This window comes from Sodiomyces alcalophilus (assembly GCF_042370955.1).
Source record: "Sodiomyces alcalophilus JCM 7366 unplaced genomic scaffold ACRALscaffold_1, whole genome shotgun sequence".
Classification (NCBI taxonomy): domain Eukaryota; kingdom Fungi; phylum Ascomycota; class Sordariomycetes; order Glomerellales; family Plectosphaerellaceae; genus Sodiomyces; species Sodiomyces alcalophilus.
In genome coordinates this window covers 649,463-669,164 of record NW_027263532.1, presented here as the reverse complement: position 1 = coordinate 669,164, position 19,702 = coordinate 649,463, and the positions used below count along the sequence as shown (strand labels likewise).

Genomic DNA, 19,702 nt, shown 5'->3' with positions numbered 1-19,702 from the left:
CTGACAATATCCTTAGTCATCCCGTCGCGCCTTCCCTGTGGCATACGCGCAACAACACATCGATAAGCCTTTGGAGTTTCAACAAGCCCCTCAGCTGCTGGCTCATACTCTGGATGGAGCCGCAGTATTGCAAGACTACCATGCGACATTGACCTCCCTTTTTACGCACGCGGAACCCGTGAAGCTTCTTGGTATTCTATCCTATCGTCGATACCGCAACACCCTGGCGTAATGGCGGACGCGCAAATAGCGGAAGAGGAATTACAACAGAGCGTGGTAGTGTCCGAAGAAGATATGGACCACGGGGACAAAGGTCCTGCAAAACAGATACACGACGACTCTATAGCCCAGAACAACGGCCCGGATATCCCTCTCCCGTCGACCGGTCAGGGTGCCGAGGATGACCCGCATTCGCCACCAGGGCCGGGGAAAGAGGAGCCCACAATAGCGACAAACATTGAAGCGAAAGTCGAAGGGAAGCAAGATCCATGCAGTGAAGGAGATGCCGAAGGAGAGGAGGATTCATGCGGCGAAGGATATGCCGAAGGAAAGAAAGATCCATGCAGTGAAGGAGATGCCGAAGGAGAGGAGGATATTCATCAAGAGAGCGCGATGGTCGTGGCAACCGACCAAAGATCCTCTGATGAGCCCATGTCCAAGGACGGAGATCCGAACAGTCATCCGAATCACAGCACGAATGCGGACGGCGAAGAGGACCATAGCCCGAGTCTCGATGAGGCCAACGTTGAACGTAAAGGGTCTATTGATGACGAGAGCGAAGCTGGGGCCGACGTCCCTCGCCAGGACGAGAGCGATTATGACGATGCGTCGTCTCAAAAGAATACGTCAGAAGAGTCTGATGGGGAACTGCCATGGGAAGATGCACCTGAAGGGGACGAAGCCGAGGAATCGGAGGCAGCGACGCCCACCATCTGCGTGTTCTGTAAACAAGACGAGGAACATGACCCTGGAGAAGAGTTTGAAGAGCCTCTGACATGTCTGGGGTGCGGTGAGAGCTGTATGCGTGCAACATCCCGCCGCTTTGGAACATCACAGGCTAACTTGCGATCCAGCGCACCAATACTGTGCTCGAGCAGCTGGTTCTATACCGCAATCTGGAAGTAAGTTTTCTGGCGCAGTCACTTCTCTTTCCCTTCCACCAACTAAAGACATTTCTAGCCACCCAGCATTGGAAATGCCCCGAGTGTACGTCGTTGGGAGATGACGCTGAGCTCGCCGCTTCCGCGGCCGCGGCCGAACGCCCGAGCAGGCGAACTTCTCGAACCCCTATGTCTTCTAGGCACTCAGCTCAACAATCGATGCGAAGCCTAGAGTTGGCCCCAGATGGCCCTGGTCCAAACATTGATCAGGAATCCGTGGGCGGCTCGGGCCTTATCGACGGCAACTCGGTGGAGGGGTCCCGGTCGCTTCGCAAACGGAAAGCATCATCGTCTGTCGAAACGGATAATACAACCATGTCACTTCGCAAGCGTCACAGACGGGCCCATGGCGATCAGAAGTACAACTCGGACAATGCATCACTGGACAGGCGCTCGGTGACAGCAGACGGTGACGAGCCACGCAAGCTGCGACTGAAAGTTACGCGTAATACATCAGCTGTGACCATAACGCGGAGGGGTCAGAGGATGGTCGTGAAAATGCGCGTTGACCCAGATAGGCTGGGTCAAGTCGTATCCGAGAAGTTGAGCACCGGTCGAAGACGAAAAGCGCGAACCGACGGAAGGAGGGCATCACGAGCACCATCCGCTAACTGGGAGCCCGCACTCATGCTGTCTCACACACCTCAGCCATTCTATTCTTTCCTGGAGCGCGAAACCGATGACGTAAAAGGCAAACCGTACGGGGGGATTCTCAATGATGCCGAGGCCGACACATCCAAGACGCTGCCGACCAATGACGACCGAAGGCGGTTTGACGAGGCGAAACAGAAGGCCGAGGAGGAGTGGCGGTCTCTACATGTCGTTGAGCTTGGTGACAATCATGGTCACGAGAAGGGCCGGAAATCCAAGAAGAACTCCGGACCTGCCAGCCACATTGAGTGCATTGAGTTCGGGGGCTGGGAGATCGACACCTGGTACGCTGCACCCTATCCAGAGGAGTATAGCCGGAACCGCATCTTGTACATCTGCGAATTCTGCTTGAAGTACATGAATTCGGACTACGTGGCCTGGCGGCATAAGCTCAAGTGTCCTGTCAAGCACCCTCCGGGGGACGAGATTTACCGACATGGTTCTGTCTCGGTCTTTGAGGTTGATGGCCGAAAGAATCCAGTCTACTGCCAGAACCTCTGCCTGCTCGCAAAGCTCTTCCTTGGCTCGAAAACGCTCTACTACGACGTTGAACCGTTTCTATTCTACGTATTATGCGAGTATGATGACCTCGGATATCACTTTGTTGGTTATTTTTCGAAGGAGAAGCGAGCGAGCAGCCAGAACAACGTGTCTTGCATCTTGACATTGCCAATTCACCAACGCAAGGGATATGGCAATCTGCTGATCGACTTCTCCTATCTTCTTACCAGGGTCGAGGGGAAAACGGGCTCGCCCGAGAAACCCTTGTCCGACATGGGACTCGTGTCATACAGGAACTATTGGCGATTAGTCGTGTGCCGGTATCTGTTGGCGCAGTGGCATGATGCGGAAAGGAAAGGCCGCCCTCCAGGGTTGAGCCTCAGACATATTTCCGACGACACCGGACTCACGCCCGATGATGTGATTGCAGCTCTGGAAGGGTTGAGATGCCTGATACGGGACAGCCGTACCGGCCTCTATGGTTTCCGAATCGACCTTGCTTATTGTCATGAGTACATGGCCAAATGGGAAGCAAAGAACTACGTCAAGCTGAACCCAGAAGCCTTGACGTGGACACCGTATGTCATGGGAAGTGGCGGTGCTACCAATTTCGAGCTGGGTCCTGCCATATCTGCCATCGCGCCTCGCGAGGAAGACGAGGATCGCGTGGCGGCGGTCGAAGCATCGGATTCCTCGAATCACGTTGCCAATGGGATTGAAGTTGGGCTTCCGGATAAGTCACTTGCGCCTGCGGGGGATATTGGCTCGTTGGAAGGTTCAAACGAAACAAACGAAACAAACGAAACAACAGAAACAAGTACTTCCAATGACGCCGGAGAAACTTCCACGCAAGTCGGACCGGCTACTGAGTCGCAGGACGTGACCAGTCAAGAGATCGCAGACCAGCTTGAGCAACCGCGACCTGTAACAACAGAGACGAGTTCTAACCCTGTCGAGGTTAAAGATTGGACCGAGGCTTACAAGAACATCCCGGTGTCGAGGTTCGAAGTATTCCCACCTCCCAGCGGCCGGCGGGCGGACCGACCTCGGGGTGGCGTGGCGCAGTCGGCAAAGGCCAATACGCCGGGGAGGCCCACAAGGCCACAGCGTTCAGCGGGCAGTAGCGCACGGCGGGCAGCGGCCAGCCGAATTAAGGCCGGCAATTCAGCACGGCGCAAAACTGGCGGGACAGGCCGTGGCCCGGGTCGCTGGCCCAAGGGTGCCAAGAAGAGTGACTACGGGAACGCTGCCAGTGGTCCCGGGTTTCCCCCTGCCTGGATTGAGGAAAGGCGCAGGCTTGCTGAGCTCAAGGCGAAGAAAAAAGCCGAGGAGGAAGTGTCCCCGGATGCCGATACGTCTCAGGCCATGGACACTGTTCAGGTTCGATTGGACAGCTCAGAAACAGGCGTACCTCCATCTGAGTCGCCAGAGCTGCCTGCGGCCAGTACCATAACTACCGCAACTACCACAGCCACCGCATCTTGAACTAGCTGCAACAGCAAACACTCCAGGTTGGACATGTTCAGTACGGGTCGGAGGGTTGTGATCAAGCGGACACAACGTAATGAAAGAGGCTATCAATCCGCTTCAGTGATTCCCGCCTTGTGTTCTTTGACTTCCATGGTCAAGATCCAGCTTGACAGGTACACCAGCTGCGAGATGGGCACAAGGTGTGCCGACGACGATGTTTGATTACAGAGAAAGCAGGGCGCTCTTCCCTCATCCAGGTGATGCTTTGGAGGTATTGGTGTTTTCATATTTCGTGTTTCGTGCATGGGGTTACAGGACTGGACCGGGCGTATGCACGGATAATAGGATCGAATTCATAGGTTTAAATCTGGCTTGATTTCCTTTTTCGTTTTTCACTTCATTTCCAATGAAGATGGATAGTACAGCGGGAATACCGATTGCCAATTAATACTTGAAATGTGGGAAGTGAAGTGCTGCAGTCTGCCCTTTATAGGGAGAGTATCCATGTTCCCGTTGGTCCAACAGGAGCATTGCGGTGTCGCCAACAGTTCAAATGTGCTCTGTGGGCTACCAAGACGAGTGTATTAGTATATGTGCACAGTAATAGAATGCCAATTCATAATAAGAGCATCCTCAGTAGTTTGACAGAAAATATTGTCCGATTTAACTTGGTGACGGATTGTCAAAATCGTCGGAACTTGACAGATCTTCGTAGGTGTGCTTGGATACACGCTGTAAGTAGGTACCTTGTACGTACTTACCAGAAGGCAAGTATTTTCGAAGAAAAGACATCTTAGTCATGCCGTGGGCCTCACTCCCCTGATTGCATCACTTCCAACCTCTGCCCTGCTTGAAGGGACAAGTGAGGTACGTAGCTGGTACTCAGCTCAGTACACCCCTCTCCAGCCTCGTTCCTTCGTACGTACGCCACCCACCCTAGATCGACCGTCTGTCAAGCCCCTCAAGAAGACAAGGGTTGATTATTACCGACCGCCCATCCAAAGCTCTTTTCCGCCGTCGGGTAGTTGTCGCGCAGCGTTCGCTCAACTTTATTAGATTGATAATTGGACATTGCAGAAGCGACAACCTCCTCACCCCGAATCCCCGTTACGCATCCGACCAGCTCCGACCCAGACACGGCGCTAATTACGGAAGTACGTGTTGCCCAACGTAGACCTGCATACGTGTGTCCTCGTCTGACCGTCGTAGCATCAGGTGTTGTCGCCTTTGCTCGCCTCGAAGGAATCGTCCATCTTCATTCTTTTCTCATTGCGAAACGACCAACGATCGCTCGCGATAATCATTTCCGCCGACAACAAAACCCTCGGGGCGTCTGCCAATATCTCTGCCAGGCGTGACGCTGGCCCGACTTGATTTTGTCCTGTTCGCAAAACGCCCAACACTGGCCTCTAGGCGGCTGCCGACATCCTATCCAAGGCCTTGCTGTGCTCGCGTCGTTCTTTTCCCATCGCATTACCTCGCCGGCGGTACGAATTTGACCGACTTGACGCAACGGGACCTTTGGACTTGCTGATCTTTCGCATCTACACCATTCTATCACTGGGTCGACATCACCAAGGTTCTCCCGCCAGATCATACCTATAACCGGGTCGTTCACAGCATTAGCCATACCGTCTGCCTATCATGTCAAAGGTCATTCGCAGTGTGAAAAATGTCACCAAGGGCTACTCAAGTGCCCAGGTCAAAGTTCGGGAAGGTTGGTAGTCGGGTTCAGACTTTCATTGACGATACATACTGATCTTATTGTGCGTCCAAGCTACGAGCAATGATCCGTGGGGCCCGACTGGCACACAGATGAGCGAGATTGCTCAGCTGACATATGCCTCGTCAGTTCTGTCCTACAACACTCTCCCCACATCGAAGCTGACCTAATATGCAGGTCAAACGAGTTCTACGAGATTATGGACATGCTCGACAAACGCATGAACGACAAGGGAAAGAACTGGAGACACGTTCTGAAAGCTCTCAAGGTTTTGGACTATTGCTTGCACGAGGGTTCGGAACTTGTCGTAACATGGGCGCGGGAGAGCATTTACATCATCAAGACACTACGGGAATTCCAGTACATCGACGACGATGGCAGAGATGTTGGACAGAACGGTAGGCTCCCCTCTTGCGATGAAGCTTGCAGTACAATCTGCTTTCTTGTGGGCCTTGTTCTGACCTGAAAGTAGTCCGGGTTGCGGCGAAGGAACTGACTTCGCTTATACTGGACGAGGAAAGACTGCGCGCCGAGCGCAGCGATCGGAAGACTTGGAAGTCGCGCGTGACTGGCTTGGAGGAATACGCGCCACAGTTCCAAGGGGCTCCCCAGAGACAGCCCAGGGAGCGCCGACGGCCCAGTATCGACGAGGAAGATGCCGAGTACAGACTGGCGATTGAGGCGAGCAAACACCAGGAGGAAGAGGACCGCAAAAGACGGGAGGGTCGATCCGCGGACGACGCCGAAGACGATGACCTGGCGAAGGCCATCAAACTCAGCAAGGAGGAGGAGGAGCGTCGTCGTCGGGAGCTCGAGGAAACCAACGCATTGTCCCTTTTCGACGACACACCTGCGCAGCCTCCCAACCAGCCCCAGGCCCAGCCCCAGTACACCGGATTCAACCAGGGCTACCAACAGGGCAGCGCTGTTGATTTCTTCGCAAACCCCATTGATCAAGGCCAGTCGGTCCAGTCGCAGCCTACCGGTTACATGCCCGTTTCTTATGGAGGGGTTTCGCCTCTTCCGCAACAACAGGATCAGCAGATGGCCACAGGTTTTGCGAATGGGTATACGGGTTATTCGATGCAGCCGCAGATGAACGTGGGTCCGTTTGGACAGCAGCAGCATCAGCAGCAGCAGGCCACTGGCATGCAGGGGTTCATTCCCCAGCCTACGGGTTATAATATGTACCAGCAGCAACAGTCGCCGTCACCACAGGAGCCTTTCCAACAAGCCGGCAGCAATAACCCTTGGGCGTCGAACAACAACCAGCAGCAGCAGCAGCAACAGCCCATGGCGACGGGATCCAACAACCCCTTTGCGCCCTCAGTCGGACGGCCAACAGCGCAAAAGGCCCCATCCATGCCGGCACTCGGGACTCTGCCTGAGCAGAAGACCTTGTCTACCTTCAACCAGGTCAATGCCACGAACTCTTTCGGGTCGGCTAGGAACGACGTAAGCGAGCACGAGGCGAGGTTGAATGCTCTGCTCTCTACCGGAGACGGCCAGGACACCTTTGGCAACACGGGCCAGCTTCGTATCCCAGCACAGCACACTGCGCCCGGTACTTTTGTCAACAGTGCCGGTTCTGGTGCGCAGAGGCTGACGGCGGAAGCTACTGGAAACAATCCCTTCCTGCGCACTCAGTTCACTGGTATGCCGACGGTGTCCTACGGTCCAAGCCAGGTGCAGTCTTCCGCAACCGGGATGCCCGGTCTGAACGGCCAAGGCACCAACAACCCCTTTGCAACGAACCGACCACAGCAGCAGAACAACCAGAACCAGGATTTGATCCAGTTTTGAGTGCCCAGTCACGAACGGGGGCGGGGCCATGTTGAACGGCTCCATTGGCAAGTGGCCTGGCGGCTGAAACTACGTTTGGTTTGGCCTGAATTCTGTTACTAGCGAATCGCTGGACATGTGCGCGCTGGCATTCCTGGACGTTTTTGTTCTGGCACGACTCGGACGAGTGGAGGAAGTAGTTTGATTATGGTTTTTTCTTTGGGTTTCGGGCATTTTGAGAGACATCTCCTCGACCCAGAGGCTATCGTCGTAGACTTGTATGGTACAGAAACTGTGCCTGTTGTCCTTCGATGGTATCTTCCCTTGGCTACAACGAGCAATCTGGGCTGTTTTTTGGCGTTGCATTCTCCGCACCACGAGTATATAGTATTGAGGGAATTTATGCTTGTCCGCAGTAACAGTGAGACTGTGTTCATATGATCTTGGACTCGCAGGGACAGTTTTCTGGTCGTTCTGATAGCAGCAAGCCCAATAGATCTATTTTATACCATATTGTGGTATGAGGAACAAAGTTGTAGAGGTTAATAAGGGGTTCCTTTTCCTTTCTTTGGCCGTCTTGAATTGTATTCTGGTCTTTAAGCCTCTCAATGGGCGGTTGCTTGTTTAACAACCTGAAAGTCGAGCATCATGGTGATTATGACATAACCAAGAAGCTACTGACCTAAGGAGCAGCTCTCTGTACCTATCCATAGCTTCCAGTACGAATATCTACGCTGTAAAGCCCCTATTGTATCCCTGTGCTTACCTAATCATAACAACTTTGCCCTCGTCGGGAACGTGTACGAAGGAGGTATTCGTACTTAAAGTTTGGGCTTCAGCCCCACCACAGCTAATGTATTACATAAGTCCTCAGGCAACAAGGCCCCACAGAACATCGGCACGACGGGGCAAGGTTCTCTCTATTTTGTCGCCATATTCATCCTTTCCACCTACGTTCCACCTTTGTCAATCCCCCTGCTCCTTCAGCTTTTCGGAAGCGAACCAGCCAAGCAACGGACAGCAGAACAGCCCATAGAACGCGGTCATACTGACATATCCTCTCTCATCTGTCGGGCATTGTGAGTATTTTTTCCGCCTTTATCCTTCCTGTTTCCCGCATCACCTCGACGCGTCGTTGACCATCTCTTGCTTTCCAGTTCCTGCTCCCGATATCGAGCTTGGAATCTGCGCACGCCTGGAGCAGGGAACGCGGCAAGGTATTCGGCGGCACACTCGGCGCCGAGTGCCGGACGGTGCACAGGTTCTTGAACATCTGTCTCCCTTCGCAGACGACGTATCTCTACTAGTCATACACTCGCGCGCGACGCCATTTCCATCACCAAGACACGGTACGACACGACACGTTCAACACTCCCAACGCCGCCACCGGCTCACTCTAATGAGCTTCACACCTTGAGCTCTTTCACAACACTCGGAATCGATCACCGCGCTAACAAGTCACTTCATGCTTTGCTCCCTACCATAGCCAAGTCGACCTGCCAAATATAAACCATGTCGGGATTTGGTAGTACCGGCTTTGGAGGCTTCGGCCAAAACACCAATACCCAGTCGTCGGGATCCGGATTCGGCGGCTTCGGGACAAACACTTCGGGTTCAGGTACGTGCAATCCAGCATTGTCCATTTATCGGGGTGTCTAGCTGACTTGACGCGCTCATTATTAGGATTTGGTTCCACCAACACGACCAATGCTTTCGGTTCCAACACAAACACGGGTGGTACTGGCTTGTTTGGAAGTACTACTGGAGGAGGGTTCGGCGCAGGCTCAGGCTCAACAGGTATGTCTCTTTGTTGCGACTCCAAAAACTCCTGTGACTTCTTAAGCTATTTGAGTGCCTCGACTTTGTCAATATACTAACGCAAATCAGCTTTCGGGTCTGGAAATACCAATAGCGCCTTTGGCGCGGCTGCGAAGCCTGCTACCACTGGCTTCGGCACGAACACCGCTTCTACCGGTGGTGGTCTCTTCGGCTCCACCAATACCGCGTCGTCGGGAACTGGCTTCGGCGGATTCGGAAGCAACACGGCCGCGAACACGTCTTCCGGATTCGGAGGCTCGGGCGGCATGTTCGGCGGTACCAAGCCATTCGGCCAGACCAACACGACTGGTACGGGCTCCACGTCGCTTTTCGGCTCCGGCAACACCTCCGGCGGCGGCTTTGGCGGCTTCGGCGCTACAAACAACCCTGGTATCGGAGGCAATGTCGGCGATCCGCCAGGCACCAACGCCACTCCGTTCCAGGCTCACCAAGAGAAGGAGTCTACTAGCACCGGTAGCCAGTCCAACGCGTTCCAAAACATTCTCTTTCAGGACCCGTACAAGAAGTGGTCGGCAGAAGAGCTAAGACTCACGGATTACAACCAAGGCCGCCGCTATGGCAATGCCACCGGAACGGGCGCATTCGGTGTCTCCAATTTCAGCAACACCAACACCGGATTCGGTGCCACTAATCAGCAGTCCTCGGGCTTTGGAGCCACCCCCGCGGCCGGGACGTCCTTGTTCGGAGGCAGTAACACGAATACGTCTGGTTTTGGAACAGGGACTACCAGCGGCTTTGGCAGTGGTGGTGGCGGCCTCTTCGGCAACCAGAACAAACCCGCTACTACCGGAGGTCTCTTTGGGGGCGCAGCCACCACCCAACCCGCTCAAACCGGTGGCCTCTTTGGCAACACGGGCGGTGCAGCAGCAACACCCGCCACTGGTTTCGGCGCCAATACCTCCACTACCGGTACCGGTGGTCTCTTTGGCTCCAGTACGCAAAACAAACCGGCTGGTGGGTTCAGTTTCGGAAACACAGGCACTACCGGGACAGGTTTTGGTGCTACCAATACCACTTCCGGGTTCGGAACGACGGGCTCGAACACCACGACGGGCGGCGGTTTGTTTGGTAACACCACCAGTGGTGGTACTGGGCTGTTCGGGGGCGGTCAACAGCAGCAACAGCAGCAACAACCAGCCGCCACTGGAGGGTTATTCGGCGGTCAACAGGCGCAGACCGGTTCATTGTTTGGAGGGGCCCAGCAGAAACCGGCTGGTGGTCTCTTTGGATCTAACACTGGAACCTCCGGTGGCCTCTTCGGCTCTGGCACTGGAACTGGTACGACGTCGTCTTTTGGGGCAACCAACAACGCCGCATCGGGTGGCGGCCTGTTTGGCCAGAAGCCTGCTGGAACAGGGACTGGGCTCTTCGGCTCGACTGCGACCCAGAACACGGCCGGTACTGGCACGGGTGGCCTGTTCGGTGGGGCAGGGACCAACACTGCGAACCAGCAGCAGAACCAGGGCGGCCTATTCCAGTCGAGCACTCAGAACCAGGCGAAGCCCGGTGGTCTGTTCGGTACCTCGCAAACTGGCACGGGAGGTGGTCTGTTCGGATCCCAGAATACACAACAGCAACCTTCACTTTTCTCGAGCACGACGAACCAGCAACCTCAGCAGCAACAGGGAGGGTCCGTTCTCGGCGGGTCCTTTTTGGGTAATTCGCAGAACGCCAATGCCCCCCAACAAACATTGACCGCCAGCATCTCGGACGTGTCGGCGTATGGCACTCCATCCCTCTTCTCCAACCTCGGCGCCAACGACGTACCGAATCCCGGTCCTCTCGCGACCCCACTGTCGAGCAAGGCCAAGACGCGCCGTAGCTCTATCCTTCCCATGTACAAGCTGAATCCCGCCTCGGCCTCGCGATTTGTCACGCCCCAGAAGCGAGGCTTCGGTTTCTCATACAGCACCTATGGTACTCCGACCAGCCCGTCCAGTGTTTCCAGCACGCCGGGTAGCATGAACCGCAGTCTCCTCGGTTCAAGCCTGAACAAGGGGTTGACCAAGAGCGTGTCCTCCAGCAGCCTCCGCAAGAGCTTCTCGGCCGAGGATAGCATTCTTACGCCCGGTGCATTTTCTGCCAGCTCGGGTTCTCGGTACTACGGCACTACGGGCAGCATGAGAAAGCTCGTCATCAACAGAGACATGCGGAGCGACCTCTTCTCCACGCCAACCAAAGACAAGCCCGCTTTGGAGCAGGCTAACGGCGTACGGAAGCTTTCCAAGCGGGTCAGTTTCGATACCAGCACGCCGGAGGATGGTGGCGAGGGCGCTGGCCAGGACGCTGCCACGCCGCGAAGCTCGACTACCGTTGTTGAGGAACAACCGGCTGCTGTGCCCAACGGGGATGAATCTGCCGGTGCGGATGAGACCACCGGCAAGGAATTGGCCATTGTGCACGAGGAAGATGCCACCCCATCCCGACCAGCTGCTACCCACGACAGCTTTGACAAGGCGCCTGGCGAGTACTGGATGAGCCCCACTCAGGATGCGATTTCGTCGATGAACCGAATGCAGCGCCAGAAAGTTGCCAACTTCACCGTCGGCCGCGATAATGTGGGCTACGTGTGCTTCCAAGTTCCAGTGGACCTCACCAACATTGATCTCGACGGCGTCTTTGGGGGCATCGTCGTCCTGGAGACTCGGTCTGCCACTGTCTATCCCAATGCCGCTAAGAAGCCGCCCGTCGGCAAGGGACTCAACGTTCCTGCCATCATCTGCCTCGAGCAATCGTGGCCGCGAGGTCGGGATAAGCGGCCCACGGCCGACGCCAAACGTATCAATAAGCACATGGAGCGCCTCCGGAGAATCGAGGATACCACGTTTATTGATTACAATGCTGACACGGGCGTTTGGAAGTTCTCGGTTGAGCATTTCACGACGTACGGCCTTGATTACGATGAGGACGACACCGATACGGAACACCGTGATGATACACAAGTCGAGCAGGACAATGTGTCCGGCCTGTCGCCACTTGGTAGCCTTGGAGACGAAGATATGAGCGATGGTCAAGACGACACCTTTGACTTCCGGCGGAAGCGACAGGCCTTGCCTGGCGCGTTCGATTCTCGTGCAGCGTTGGATGGCGATGAGGCTGCCATGGGAGACTCAAACAGCCAAGGCGATGCTCTCCTCCTGAGGTATGATTCGGTGGGCTCCAAGTCCAATTCGCTGACGCTCTCGACTGAACGTGATGAAGAAGCGATTATGGTAGACGACGGCTATGACTCGCCCGAGCCCGAAGACGACGCACCTCTTACGCCGGGGCGTGACTTCGCCGCAGAGCAACGCGGTGACTCGCCTGAAGGTAGCGTTGGTTCACCGGTTGTGGACACGCCGGGAGGCATTCTCCGGGCCAAGATGCGGGCCATGAAGAGCTCGATGGCGCCACTGCAGGTCGAAGTTGCCGACGGCGAGGACTGGATGGACATGCTGCAGAAGACGGTTAGCCCGCAGAAGCGGGACCGGGCACTCCTGAAGAGCGCCATGGATGCGGGAGCGCAGGCCAGCCCGGTCAGCGGCATGGCGGGACGCGATACGCGGGTTGTGTCGGACGGGCGTGGTTTCGCGACCAGCATCGACCTCATGAACTCTCTGTTCGACAAAACGAAGGCTCCGGCACCTGCGCACAATGCGCCTGTGTCGTCGACTGGATTTGTTCAGGTTGGTCCCCGCATCATTGCCTGATGGTTTTCTTTCCTCTTTCGTTTCTTTCCTTTTGTCCTCCTTTTCTTCCCAGACTGTGGTTTAGCGTTGACAGGCCCTTCGCCGGTGGGAGCCTAAGGAGTGGTGGTCCTGTGTAATACTCTACATGTAGTAACTGGTGGAGAATGAAATGCTGAGATTCCTTCCTTGTCTCTAGTGGCCCTATGAACGGCAGAAGAAGACGTTTGGCGACCAGTCCGACCTCAGTGAAAACGACCGCGCATTCTATCGATCCGTGAAGCCTTCGTGGGGTCCTGACGGGACGTTGGTAATCCCGGCGACGTCGTCGCACACCCGAGGAGTCGCGGGCAAGACGGGCATCATGTCGCTTTCGGGGATCATTTCCCAAGATGACGGCCCCGGCATCGCCATGCTCAAGTTCTCCAACGAGGTATGTTTGCCTAACCTGTGATTCGGCCGAGTAGTCGACTGACGCATTACATCACTTTCTAGTCGTCTGCAAAGGCCATCGACAACCACATGCGCCTGACCCAGGTCTCTGTGGTGGACGGCGTTCCGGCCGTCTCTCTGCAAACCGACAGCTTGACGAACCTATTCCACGACGAAGATGTGAGCAACAGCCCTGCGAATGCGCACGAGAAGCTTGTATGGGAACTGGCCAGCATTTTGTTTGACGAAGTCCCATCGGGGCCTGCGTTGGGTAAGGACGAGTCGCGGAGACAGCGGCTCTCCCGGTTCTGGGAGGACCTGGTCGAGCCGGCGACGAAGCGGTCCGTAGCGCTGGCCAAGTCGACGGAAGAAAAGGCGCTGGTATCTCTTGCTGGGCATCGAATTATAGATGCGTGCAAGTTTCTCATCGAGGGAAAGAACTTTCGGCTTGCGACAATGGTGTCCATCATCGGCACATCGGAGCAGTCCAAGCGTGACATGCGCATGCAGCTGGACGAGTGGCACAACAACAACGTTCTCTCTGAGTTTGAAGATACTATTCGGGCCATGTACGAACTGCTTGCTGGCAATGCCGGCGTTTGCGAAGGCAAGGAGAACGTGCCGGTGGTCGACCGGCTGGAGACGTTTGTCATGTCAAAACGGTTCAGCTTGAACTGGAAGCAGGCGTTTGGGATGCGGTTGTGGTATGTGATTTCGCAGCAAGACGACATTTCTGCTGCGGTCGAACAATTCGCGAATGATATTGCGCAAGACCGAGAGGGCTGGCCGCAGACGTGGTACGCAGAACAGGGCATCGACCCTCTCTGGGACGATGGAGACCGGGCGCGGCGTCAGGACTTGCTCTGGGGGCTTCTCCAGCTCTTTGCAAACGACGACACGGATCTGGAGGCGGTTCTGCGGCCTGAGAACTTTCAACTGTCGCCGCTCGACGCGCGGCTCTGCTGGCAGCTTTGGCAGGGTCTGCTCGCGGCGCGGAAGAAGTCCGGCGCGGCCGACTCTCCCGAGGGGGCCGACGCGGCGACGCTGTCGTTTGCCGACCAGCTCGTGAACGAGGGGAGCTGGCTCCGGGCGACTTTCGTGCTCCTTCACCTCAGCGACCCGACGGCGCGGGCCAAGGCGGTCCAGGACCACCTTGCTCGCCATGCCGGGGAGATTGGGGCGGAAGACAGCGAGGCATTCACGACGCTGACGCAGTCTTTCCACATTCCGTCGGCGTGGGTTTGGGAGGCGCGGGCACTGTACATGCGCAGCGTGCGGGACGACGCGGTGGCGGAGGTGCAGTGCCTCCTTCGCGCCCTTTCGTACGACACGGCCCACGAGACGCTCGTCCGCAAGGTGGCCCCGTCGGCGATCGTCAGCCGGAAGTACCATCAGCTGGCGGAACTCCTGGGCGAATTCGAGGGCCACGAGGAGTCGGTGAAGGGGTGGAGGCTCGGAGGCGGGATTTACAAGTCTTTCCTCGAGGTCCGCGACCTCTACGAACAGCGCAAGGAGGTTCCGGCGGAGACTTTGGAGGCTCTGGTCAAGGCGCTGCCGGGTGTTCGGGAGGCGACTGAGGGCTCGGACACGGTGCGGTTGGCTGCGCTGTCGGAGATGGGTGGCTTCGTGAGCAGGATGGTGATGGACACGACTGAAGCAGCTACGGTAAGCGGCCCTTTTCTTCGAGTCGCAGTTTGCGTTTTGGTGTCTATGAGATGCATTCACTAACGATATTTCTGCAGCGCGATGCTTCCCGGATTCTTGGGCTTCCTCTGACGGAGGATGCGTATTTGCAGCACTCACTCCACCTCAGCCATGTCTATTACAAGGGCATCATGGCTGGTGCAAGGTAGTCGGGGGGACTGATTGAGGCATTGTACTTTTCTTTTGATTTTTCTTTTCTTTCTTTTCTTCTAGATGATCCGGAAAAGGGGGCAGGGCAAAACAGACCGTGTTGCGATGAAGGATAGCCAGGGTTTTTTGATCGTTTTTATTCTTTCTGTACTTGCCGCACGAGGGAGATGAAGTGGCACTGCACCCATCGGACGGGTTTCTTTTAATGTGTAGCCTAGATAGCTAGATAGTTTAGGATCCTCAATTGACTGTCGTTTGGGGATTATACTGAAGCCTTCGGGTTGCAGTTCACGTCTCGATAGCATTTCAAAGGCCTGGATTATTCACGTGATATATACAGAGTATATATCGGGTCTGCTGTAAACGTGAGTATTGGTACCTTTAAGTGAGCTGACATTATTCATGTAAGTGACAAGAGGATACTTGATGATCACAAAGTCAACCCCAGTTACTGGAACGAAGGAGTCTGCGTCTTTACCGGCTTGCGGATTGTCAAGTTCCCCGTCATCACGCGTCTGCAGCCGAATAAGCCTACGAAGCACTCCCCAACAGCTAGGATGAATCATCTGTGAAGGAGAACTGAAGAGAAGGGGAGGAAACAGGCGACTGGAGCACTCTGCTGGCTTGCGAGACCATACGACATGTCTGAACAGACTATGTCCTCCTGGTCCGTCGCCGCCCTTCATCGCGATCATCATCTTCCTCATCGATGTACCGACCGCTGACGAGGCCATGCTGTCGCTGATGTTTCCAACGGTGGGCTTCCTTAGTCGTACTTCTGCGCATCCTCCGCAACAGCTAAATAGGATGCATCTTCCGTAAAGGTGAGCTCCAAGACGCCGCGAAGAGGCCGGCACTCCCACCCCTCACCACCACCATGCCCATGCGGATCATCGCCACCCGCCCCAAACTCGACCCGGACGCCATGACGCTCCTGTTTTCGAATACGAGTCAAGTACGTGGTAGCCTGGAAGCAGAGTCTGGAAGGTCGGGCCACCAATATACTGTCATCGACGTGTAGGCGGCACTGACCAACAGCGCGCGAACCGCCGTTCTCGTAGTACAGTATGATACCCCTGCATAGCCCAGTATCCTTGTCGTAGAACGTGTGTGTAGACAGCACATCTTTCAGAGGAGCCCATGAGAAGTAGGCCCTTGGTGGCGTAGGCTGGAAGTCCTGTAGAGAGAAGGGCCGGGGGAAGCCGCTCTTTTCAACGGGCGTGGGGCAGGAGGCCCCGAAGACTAGGACGGGTTGCAGTTCGTCGGGCTCTCCGTAAATAAACGTGATTTGGTCTTTCCCAAGCAGACGGTCGAGATCGGACCGCTGACCTAGGCATCCTATAATAACGTCACCAGAAAGGCGCGTTCGAACCTAGGTAGCCTTGTGAATAATGCCATTCAATCTGTTCAACCTGGGACTTACAAGAACGTTAAGCCCAAACTCAGTTGTACGCGTCCCCAGAACGACCACTCGGTCTTTTCGTGCTATAGGAAGATAACACCAAACTGCCCGTAACCGACGACGGTTCGGAAAGCGTTTATATACTTCCACGGCGCATGAGTCTGGTGAGTGGTGAACATAAATACCGTAGAGTTCGCCGCCGACGAAGAAGAAGGTTATGCCGCAAATCCGATCCAATTCAATGGCATGAAGACGCTGCCAAGTAACGTGTCGCATAGGGCGGAATAGACAGGTCGTTGGGTCGGGGGGTGCCGGTGTATTCCAGATTTGTAATGTTCGTTGCGGTCGTGGCAGACAGAGACGTAGAAGGCCATCCTAGAACGTCAGATGGCCGTGGTAGACAAGGGATACGCGGGAACAAGGTACCTTGAATTCGGCATCAACGTCCGCAAGGTCTTGTTCAACAATAAATGCCAGACATTCGGTTTGGGTGCCATTATACTGTGGCCGCTTGGCGAGACGCTCTACTTTGGAGATGCCGTCGGGACTAATTGTGAGCCTGACCCAGGGCGGATGAGACGACGACGATGTGCGTATAAGCTCGGCCCCTCGTTCCCAGGATAGGATGGAATCTAACGGGATTTTTGAAAGCGGCTCTGACGGTATAGATAGCTGAGCTGCCAAGTGAATCACTGAAATCGATCGCCATAACAATTCATGGAGAGATAATTGTCGAATTATATGGATAATCTCTGGCGGAAACCTAGAGAGCCATGGGATCCCGTATATTTCGGCCACTCTTATTAAAGCTTCTTGGTTAATAGGGAGATTATTCCGGCTGAGATGGATAAGCGGTGCTCTCGGCCAAGGGCTCCTCCATAAGCCGACGACCCAGAGCCGACTCAAGGCCTCATTTGGCTCCAACTTTGACTCGTGCAGATAGATCGTATAACAGTCGTAGTGGACTGAAACAAACTCGGGTGCGATAGCGCAATCACTACACTCAGGGAGGCGGCATAGCAGGCGATCATCAACTATAGTACGGACCATTCCGTGCTGGGGGAATGGGAAAGGCCTGGTGCACCTATAAGTCGTTGATTCCTCGTCGCCCGATACTGTGATTCTCTGTCAGCGAGAAGATACGAAGACGAAATGACAGCTCCCTCACTCGCGACGACCCTCTCATGCCTGAAGATTGTGTCTGCACAAGCACCGCATCTCGGTTGTAGTGGAATATGAGCGAGCCGCATCTGTCACGAAGAGAATAAAGCTCGAGGCGTGAATGAATCGAGGTTGAAGTTGCTGACGTCTGGACTAGGAACGGGTGCCTGGCGACCTAGCCCCACATAGCCCTCAGCCCAGCCACTGTGGCGCCGTGGCGTTCGGCCCGTGCAAAAGCGGGGTATCAAGAGACGCGGACTCGGCCTGGACCGAACTCGGCGTCACTGTTTGACCATCTTCAGTCCCCGCCGCGTGACAAGCCGCCGGGGTAGCTTGCGCTGTTGACCAGCTTCAGTCGAATCTCGAGATTACGCGTCACCAAAGGCAGCCAATGACGAAAGGTAGAGGGACTCGTGAGACCCGCAACCCTTGACCTACTTCGTAGGGCCCCTCCTCTTCTTAGCCACTTGGGGTCTGTGAACGAAATGCCTGGCGTAGCAACTTGTCCTTGCCTGACATGGTCCTACTGACTGTCCTGATCGCCAGGCACGGAAGTTGAGCCAACGTCCGATTGCATCAGGCCACCAGGTCCTGGGATAGCTCTGTTTCCGACTGCGACGACAAGACGTCAAAAAATGGCTCGGAGGGCAATTGATCGATGGCCGAGCATATTCTTTCAAAATGTGTGGGCATCCATCTCTCGTAAACGTTCATGGTGAACTGATAAGCCGTCCACTTATCCTTACCGTCTAGCCCTGTAAAATCGAACGCGCGGATCGGATGGCGGTAATACTTGATAGTCTCGCCGATTACTGCATAGTGGCCGTATATGCGTACCGACCTATGGTCGTGAGAGATGGAGAAGGCAAGGATCTGGCGGTTGACTTCGCTCTGGCGTTCCACGGCGCGGAAAAGCTCGACGATAGCCCGCACCGCAAGCGTTGTGCTGTGCGCGTTCTGGCGGTCCGCGACGTCGAGTCCTATAGTCCCGCAGTTTACCTCACACGTAAGAAAGGGAAAGTACATATAGTACGTGGCCATGAAGAGCGACTGGTCGCCGGTGATAAAGTCGCCAATAAATGGGGACAGCTTAGCGAGCTGGTCGTCGGTGAATGCCTCGCGTCTGAATCCAACAGAGTAGTCGGGTTGAGGTCGAGTACCTGTTAGGGGTATCGAGTTATTCCATCCCTCGTTAACGCTCTCGGCTAGGCATCCAAGGTCCTTTTTACGGAGAGCAAGAGTCTCGGCAGAAGGAACGATAAGCCGGGAAATATCCTGGATAACCCTGGCCTCATTCTTACTCGGCAAGTTACGACAAGCGTCTAGAAATGTTGTATCATCGAATATTGTGTTCCCCGGTATCGGCTGTGTACTATGAAGTAGGTCCTGTATGAGTCGCTTACTAGCATCCGTGATATCTAGATCAGACGTATCCAAATACGTGCCCTTTATCTGGAGCAAGACTTCATAACGAGGGTCGTTATACTGCGCACTCTTCACCTCCCTCGGCTGCTGGTCGCTCGGCGTCGTAGACGAGGCAGACGACGGGAAGGACTTCTTTCGCGGAAGTAAACGTTCTATGCCGGGTTCGGAGTATTCTTGCGGCCAGTGTCCGTCTCTTGCCCAAATGCCAACAGGGTCGAGCCTTTCGGAAGTCTCTTCAACGAGGGGATCTGGGGGGTATTGTTGTCGGGGACGCTTTCGGACTGAATCTGGGTCGTGATGGGTGTCGGCTGGGCGTTTCGTACCGTGATTGTCAGGTGTCGCATGGACCGTCGTTACCTGTTGAGATGGAGCCCTCTTGGTCGGCGATGAAAGCGGTTGATGGGATGCTGCTTGTTCGAGATGACTTGTCCGCCGTCGACTTGTTGTGTGCTTTCCGACACGACTAGGTTCGCTTCCTGTTCCCAGTTAGCAACATCGTAGACTTCAGGCGCGTTACGAGAGGACCGGAGAGGCGTGCCTTGGGGTTTTGACGCTGACAATACGCGCCCTTGTTGGGCCGACTGCCCTCGCGTGCGGGCCATGGCGACGATGTGGTGGTTGGGCGAGGGGGAGGAAC

At 55.3% G+C, this 19,702-nt stretch overlaps 5 protein-coding genes across 5 annotated transcripts; 3 read left to right on the top strand and 2 right to left on the bottom strand.

Annotated features, from left to right (window-relative positions):
• Positions 1 to 20: 20 nt before the first annotated feature.
• Positions 21 to 4,259, top strand: ACRALDRAFT_2129101 (uncharacterized protein). The gene is made up of 3 exons (XM_071023970.1): positions 21 to 1,018; positions 1,074 to 1,121; positions 1,180 to 4,259. The coding sequence occupies exons 1-3, from the start codon at positions 232 to 234 to the stop codon at positions 3,795 to 3,797; spliced, it is 3,453 nt and encodes a 1,150-aa protein (XP_070878509.1). The 5' UTR covers positions 21 to 231; the 3' UTR covers positions 3,798 to 4,259.
• Positions 4,260 to 4,699: 440 nt separating this feature from the next.
• On the top strand, positions 4,700 to 7,863 carry ACRALDRAFT_1079407 (uncharacterized protein). Its single transcript, XM_071018898.1, has 5 exons — positions 4,700 to 4,936; positions 4,992 to 5,499; positions 5,560 to 5,629; positions 5,683 to 5,903; positions 5,978 to 7,863. The coding sequence occupies exons 2-5, from the start codon at positions 5,427 to 5,429 to the stop codon at positions 7,306 to 7,308; spliced, it is 1,695 nt and encodes a 564-aa protein (XP_070878508.1). The 5' UTR covers positions 4,700 to 4,936; positions 4,992 to 5,426; the 3' UTR covers positions 7,309 to 7,863.
• Positions 7,864 to 8,247: 384 nt separating this feature from the next.
• On the top strand, positions 8,248 to 15,377 carry ACRALDRAFT_1060463 (uncharacterized protein). The gene is made up of 7 exons (XM_071016236.1): positions 8,248 to 8,366; positions 8,445 to 8,905; positions 8,971 to 9,084; positions 9,175 to 12,791; positions 12,991 to 13,224; positions 13,287 to 14,888; positions 14,966 to 15,377. The coding sequence occupies exons 2-7, from the start codon at positions 8,800 to 8,802 to the stop codon at positions 15,074 to 15,076; spliced, it is 5,784 nt and encodes a 1,927-aa protein (XP_070878507.1). The 5' UTR covers positions 8,248 to 8,366; positions 8,445 to 8,799; the 3' UTR covers positions 15,077 to 15,377.
• A 27-nt stretch (positions 15,378 to 15,404) lies between these two features.
• ACRALDRAFT_2030768 (uncharacterized protein) lies at positions 15,405 to 17,760 on the bottom strand. Its single transcript, XM_071020672.1, has 4 exons — positions 17,648 to 17,760; positions 16,906 to 17,594; positions 16,501 to 16,854; positions 15,405 to 16,449 (listed from the first exon to the last, which is right to left on the bottom strand). The coding sequence occupies exons 2-4, from the start codon at positions 17,527 to 17,529 to the stop codon at positions 15,844 to 15,846; spliced, it is 1,584 nt and encodes a 527-aa protein (XP_070878506.1). The 5' UTR covers positions 17,530 to 17,594; positions 17,648 to 17,760; the 3' UTR covers positions 15,405 to 15,843.
• Positions 17,761 to 18,216: 456 nt separating this feature from the next.
• Positions 18,217 to 19,667, bottom strand: ACRALDRAFT_1074238 (uncharacterized protein; the record flags this gene model as incomplete). The annotated part of the gene is made up of 2 exons (XM_071018217.1): positions 18,217 to 19,422; positions 19,491 to 19,667. 2 exons carry the CDS (start codon positions 19,665 to 19,667, stop codon positions 18,217 to 18,219), a joined length of 1,383 nt encoding a protein of 460 aa, XP_070878505.1.
• Between the last annotated feature and the right edge of the window lie 35 nt (positions 19,668 to 19,702).

Coding starts and splice junctions, on each gene's coding strand:
- ACRALDRAFT_2129101 (XM_071023970.1), top strand. CDS start 232: ATGGCGGACGCGCAAATAGCGGAAGAGGAATTACAACAGAGCGTGGTA. Junction 1,019..1,073: donor TCTGGGGTGCGGTGAGAGCT/GTATGCGTGCAA, acceptor CTTGCGATCCAG/CGCACCAATACTGTGCTCGA. Junction 1,122..1,179: donor TTCTATACCGCAATCTGGAA/GTAAGTTTTCTG, acceptor AGACATTTCTAG/CCACCCAGCATTGGAAATGC.
- ACRALDRAFT_2030768 (XM_071020672.1), bottom strand. CDS start 17,529: ATGGTCCGTACTATAGTTGATGATCGCCTGCTATGCCGCCTCCCTGAG. Junction 16,855..16,905: donor ACGTTGATGCCGAATTCAAG/GTACCTTGTTCC, acceptor CTGACGTTCTAG/GATGGCCTTCTACGTCTCTG. Junction 16,450..16,500: donor AGTTTGGGCTTAACGTTCTT/GTAAGTCCCAGG, acceptor AAGGCTACCTAG/GTTCGAACGCGCCTTTCTGG.
- ACRALDRAFT_1079407 (XM_071018898.1), top strand. CDS start 5,427: ATGTCAAAGGTCATTCGCAGTGTGAAAAATGTCACCAAGGGCTACTCA. Junction 5,630..5,682: donor GCTCAGCTGACATATGCCTC/GTCAGTTCTGTC, acceptor CCTAATATGCAG/GTCAAACGAGTTCTACGAGA. Junction 5,904..5,977: donor CAGAGATGTTGGACAGAACG/GTAGGCTCCCCT, acceptor ACCTGAAAGTAG/TCCGGGTTGCGGCGAAGGAA.
- ACRALDRAFT_1060463 (XM_071016236.1), top strand. CDS start 8,800: ATGTCGGGATTTGGTAGTACCGGCTTTGGAGGCTTCGGCCAAAACACC. Junction 8,906..8,970: donor GACAAACACTTCGGGTTCAG/GTACGTGCAATC, acceptor GCTCATTATTAG/GATTTGGTTCCACCAACACG. Junction 12,792..12,990: donor CGTCGACTGGATTTGTTCAG/GTTGGTCCCCGC, acceptor CCTTGTCTCTAG/TGGCCCTATGAACGGCAGAA.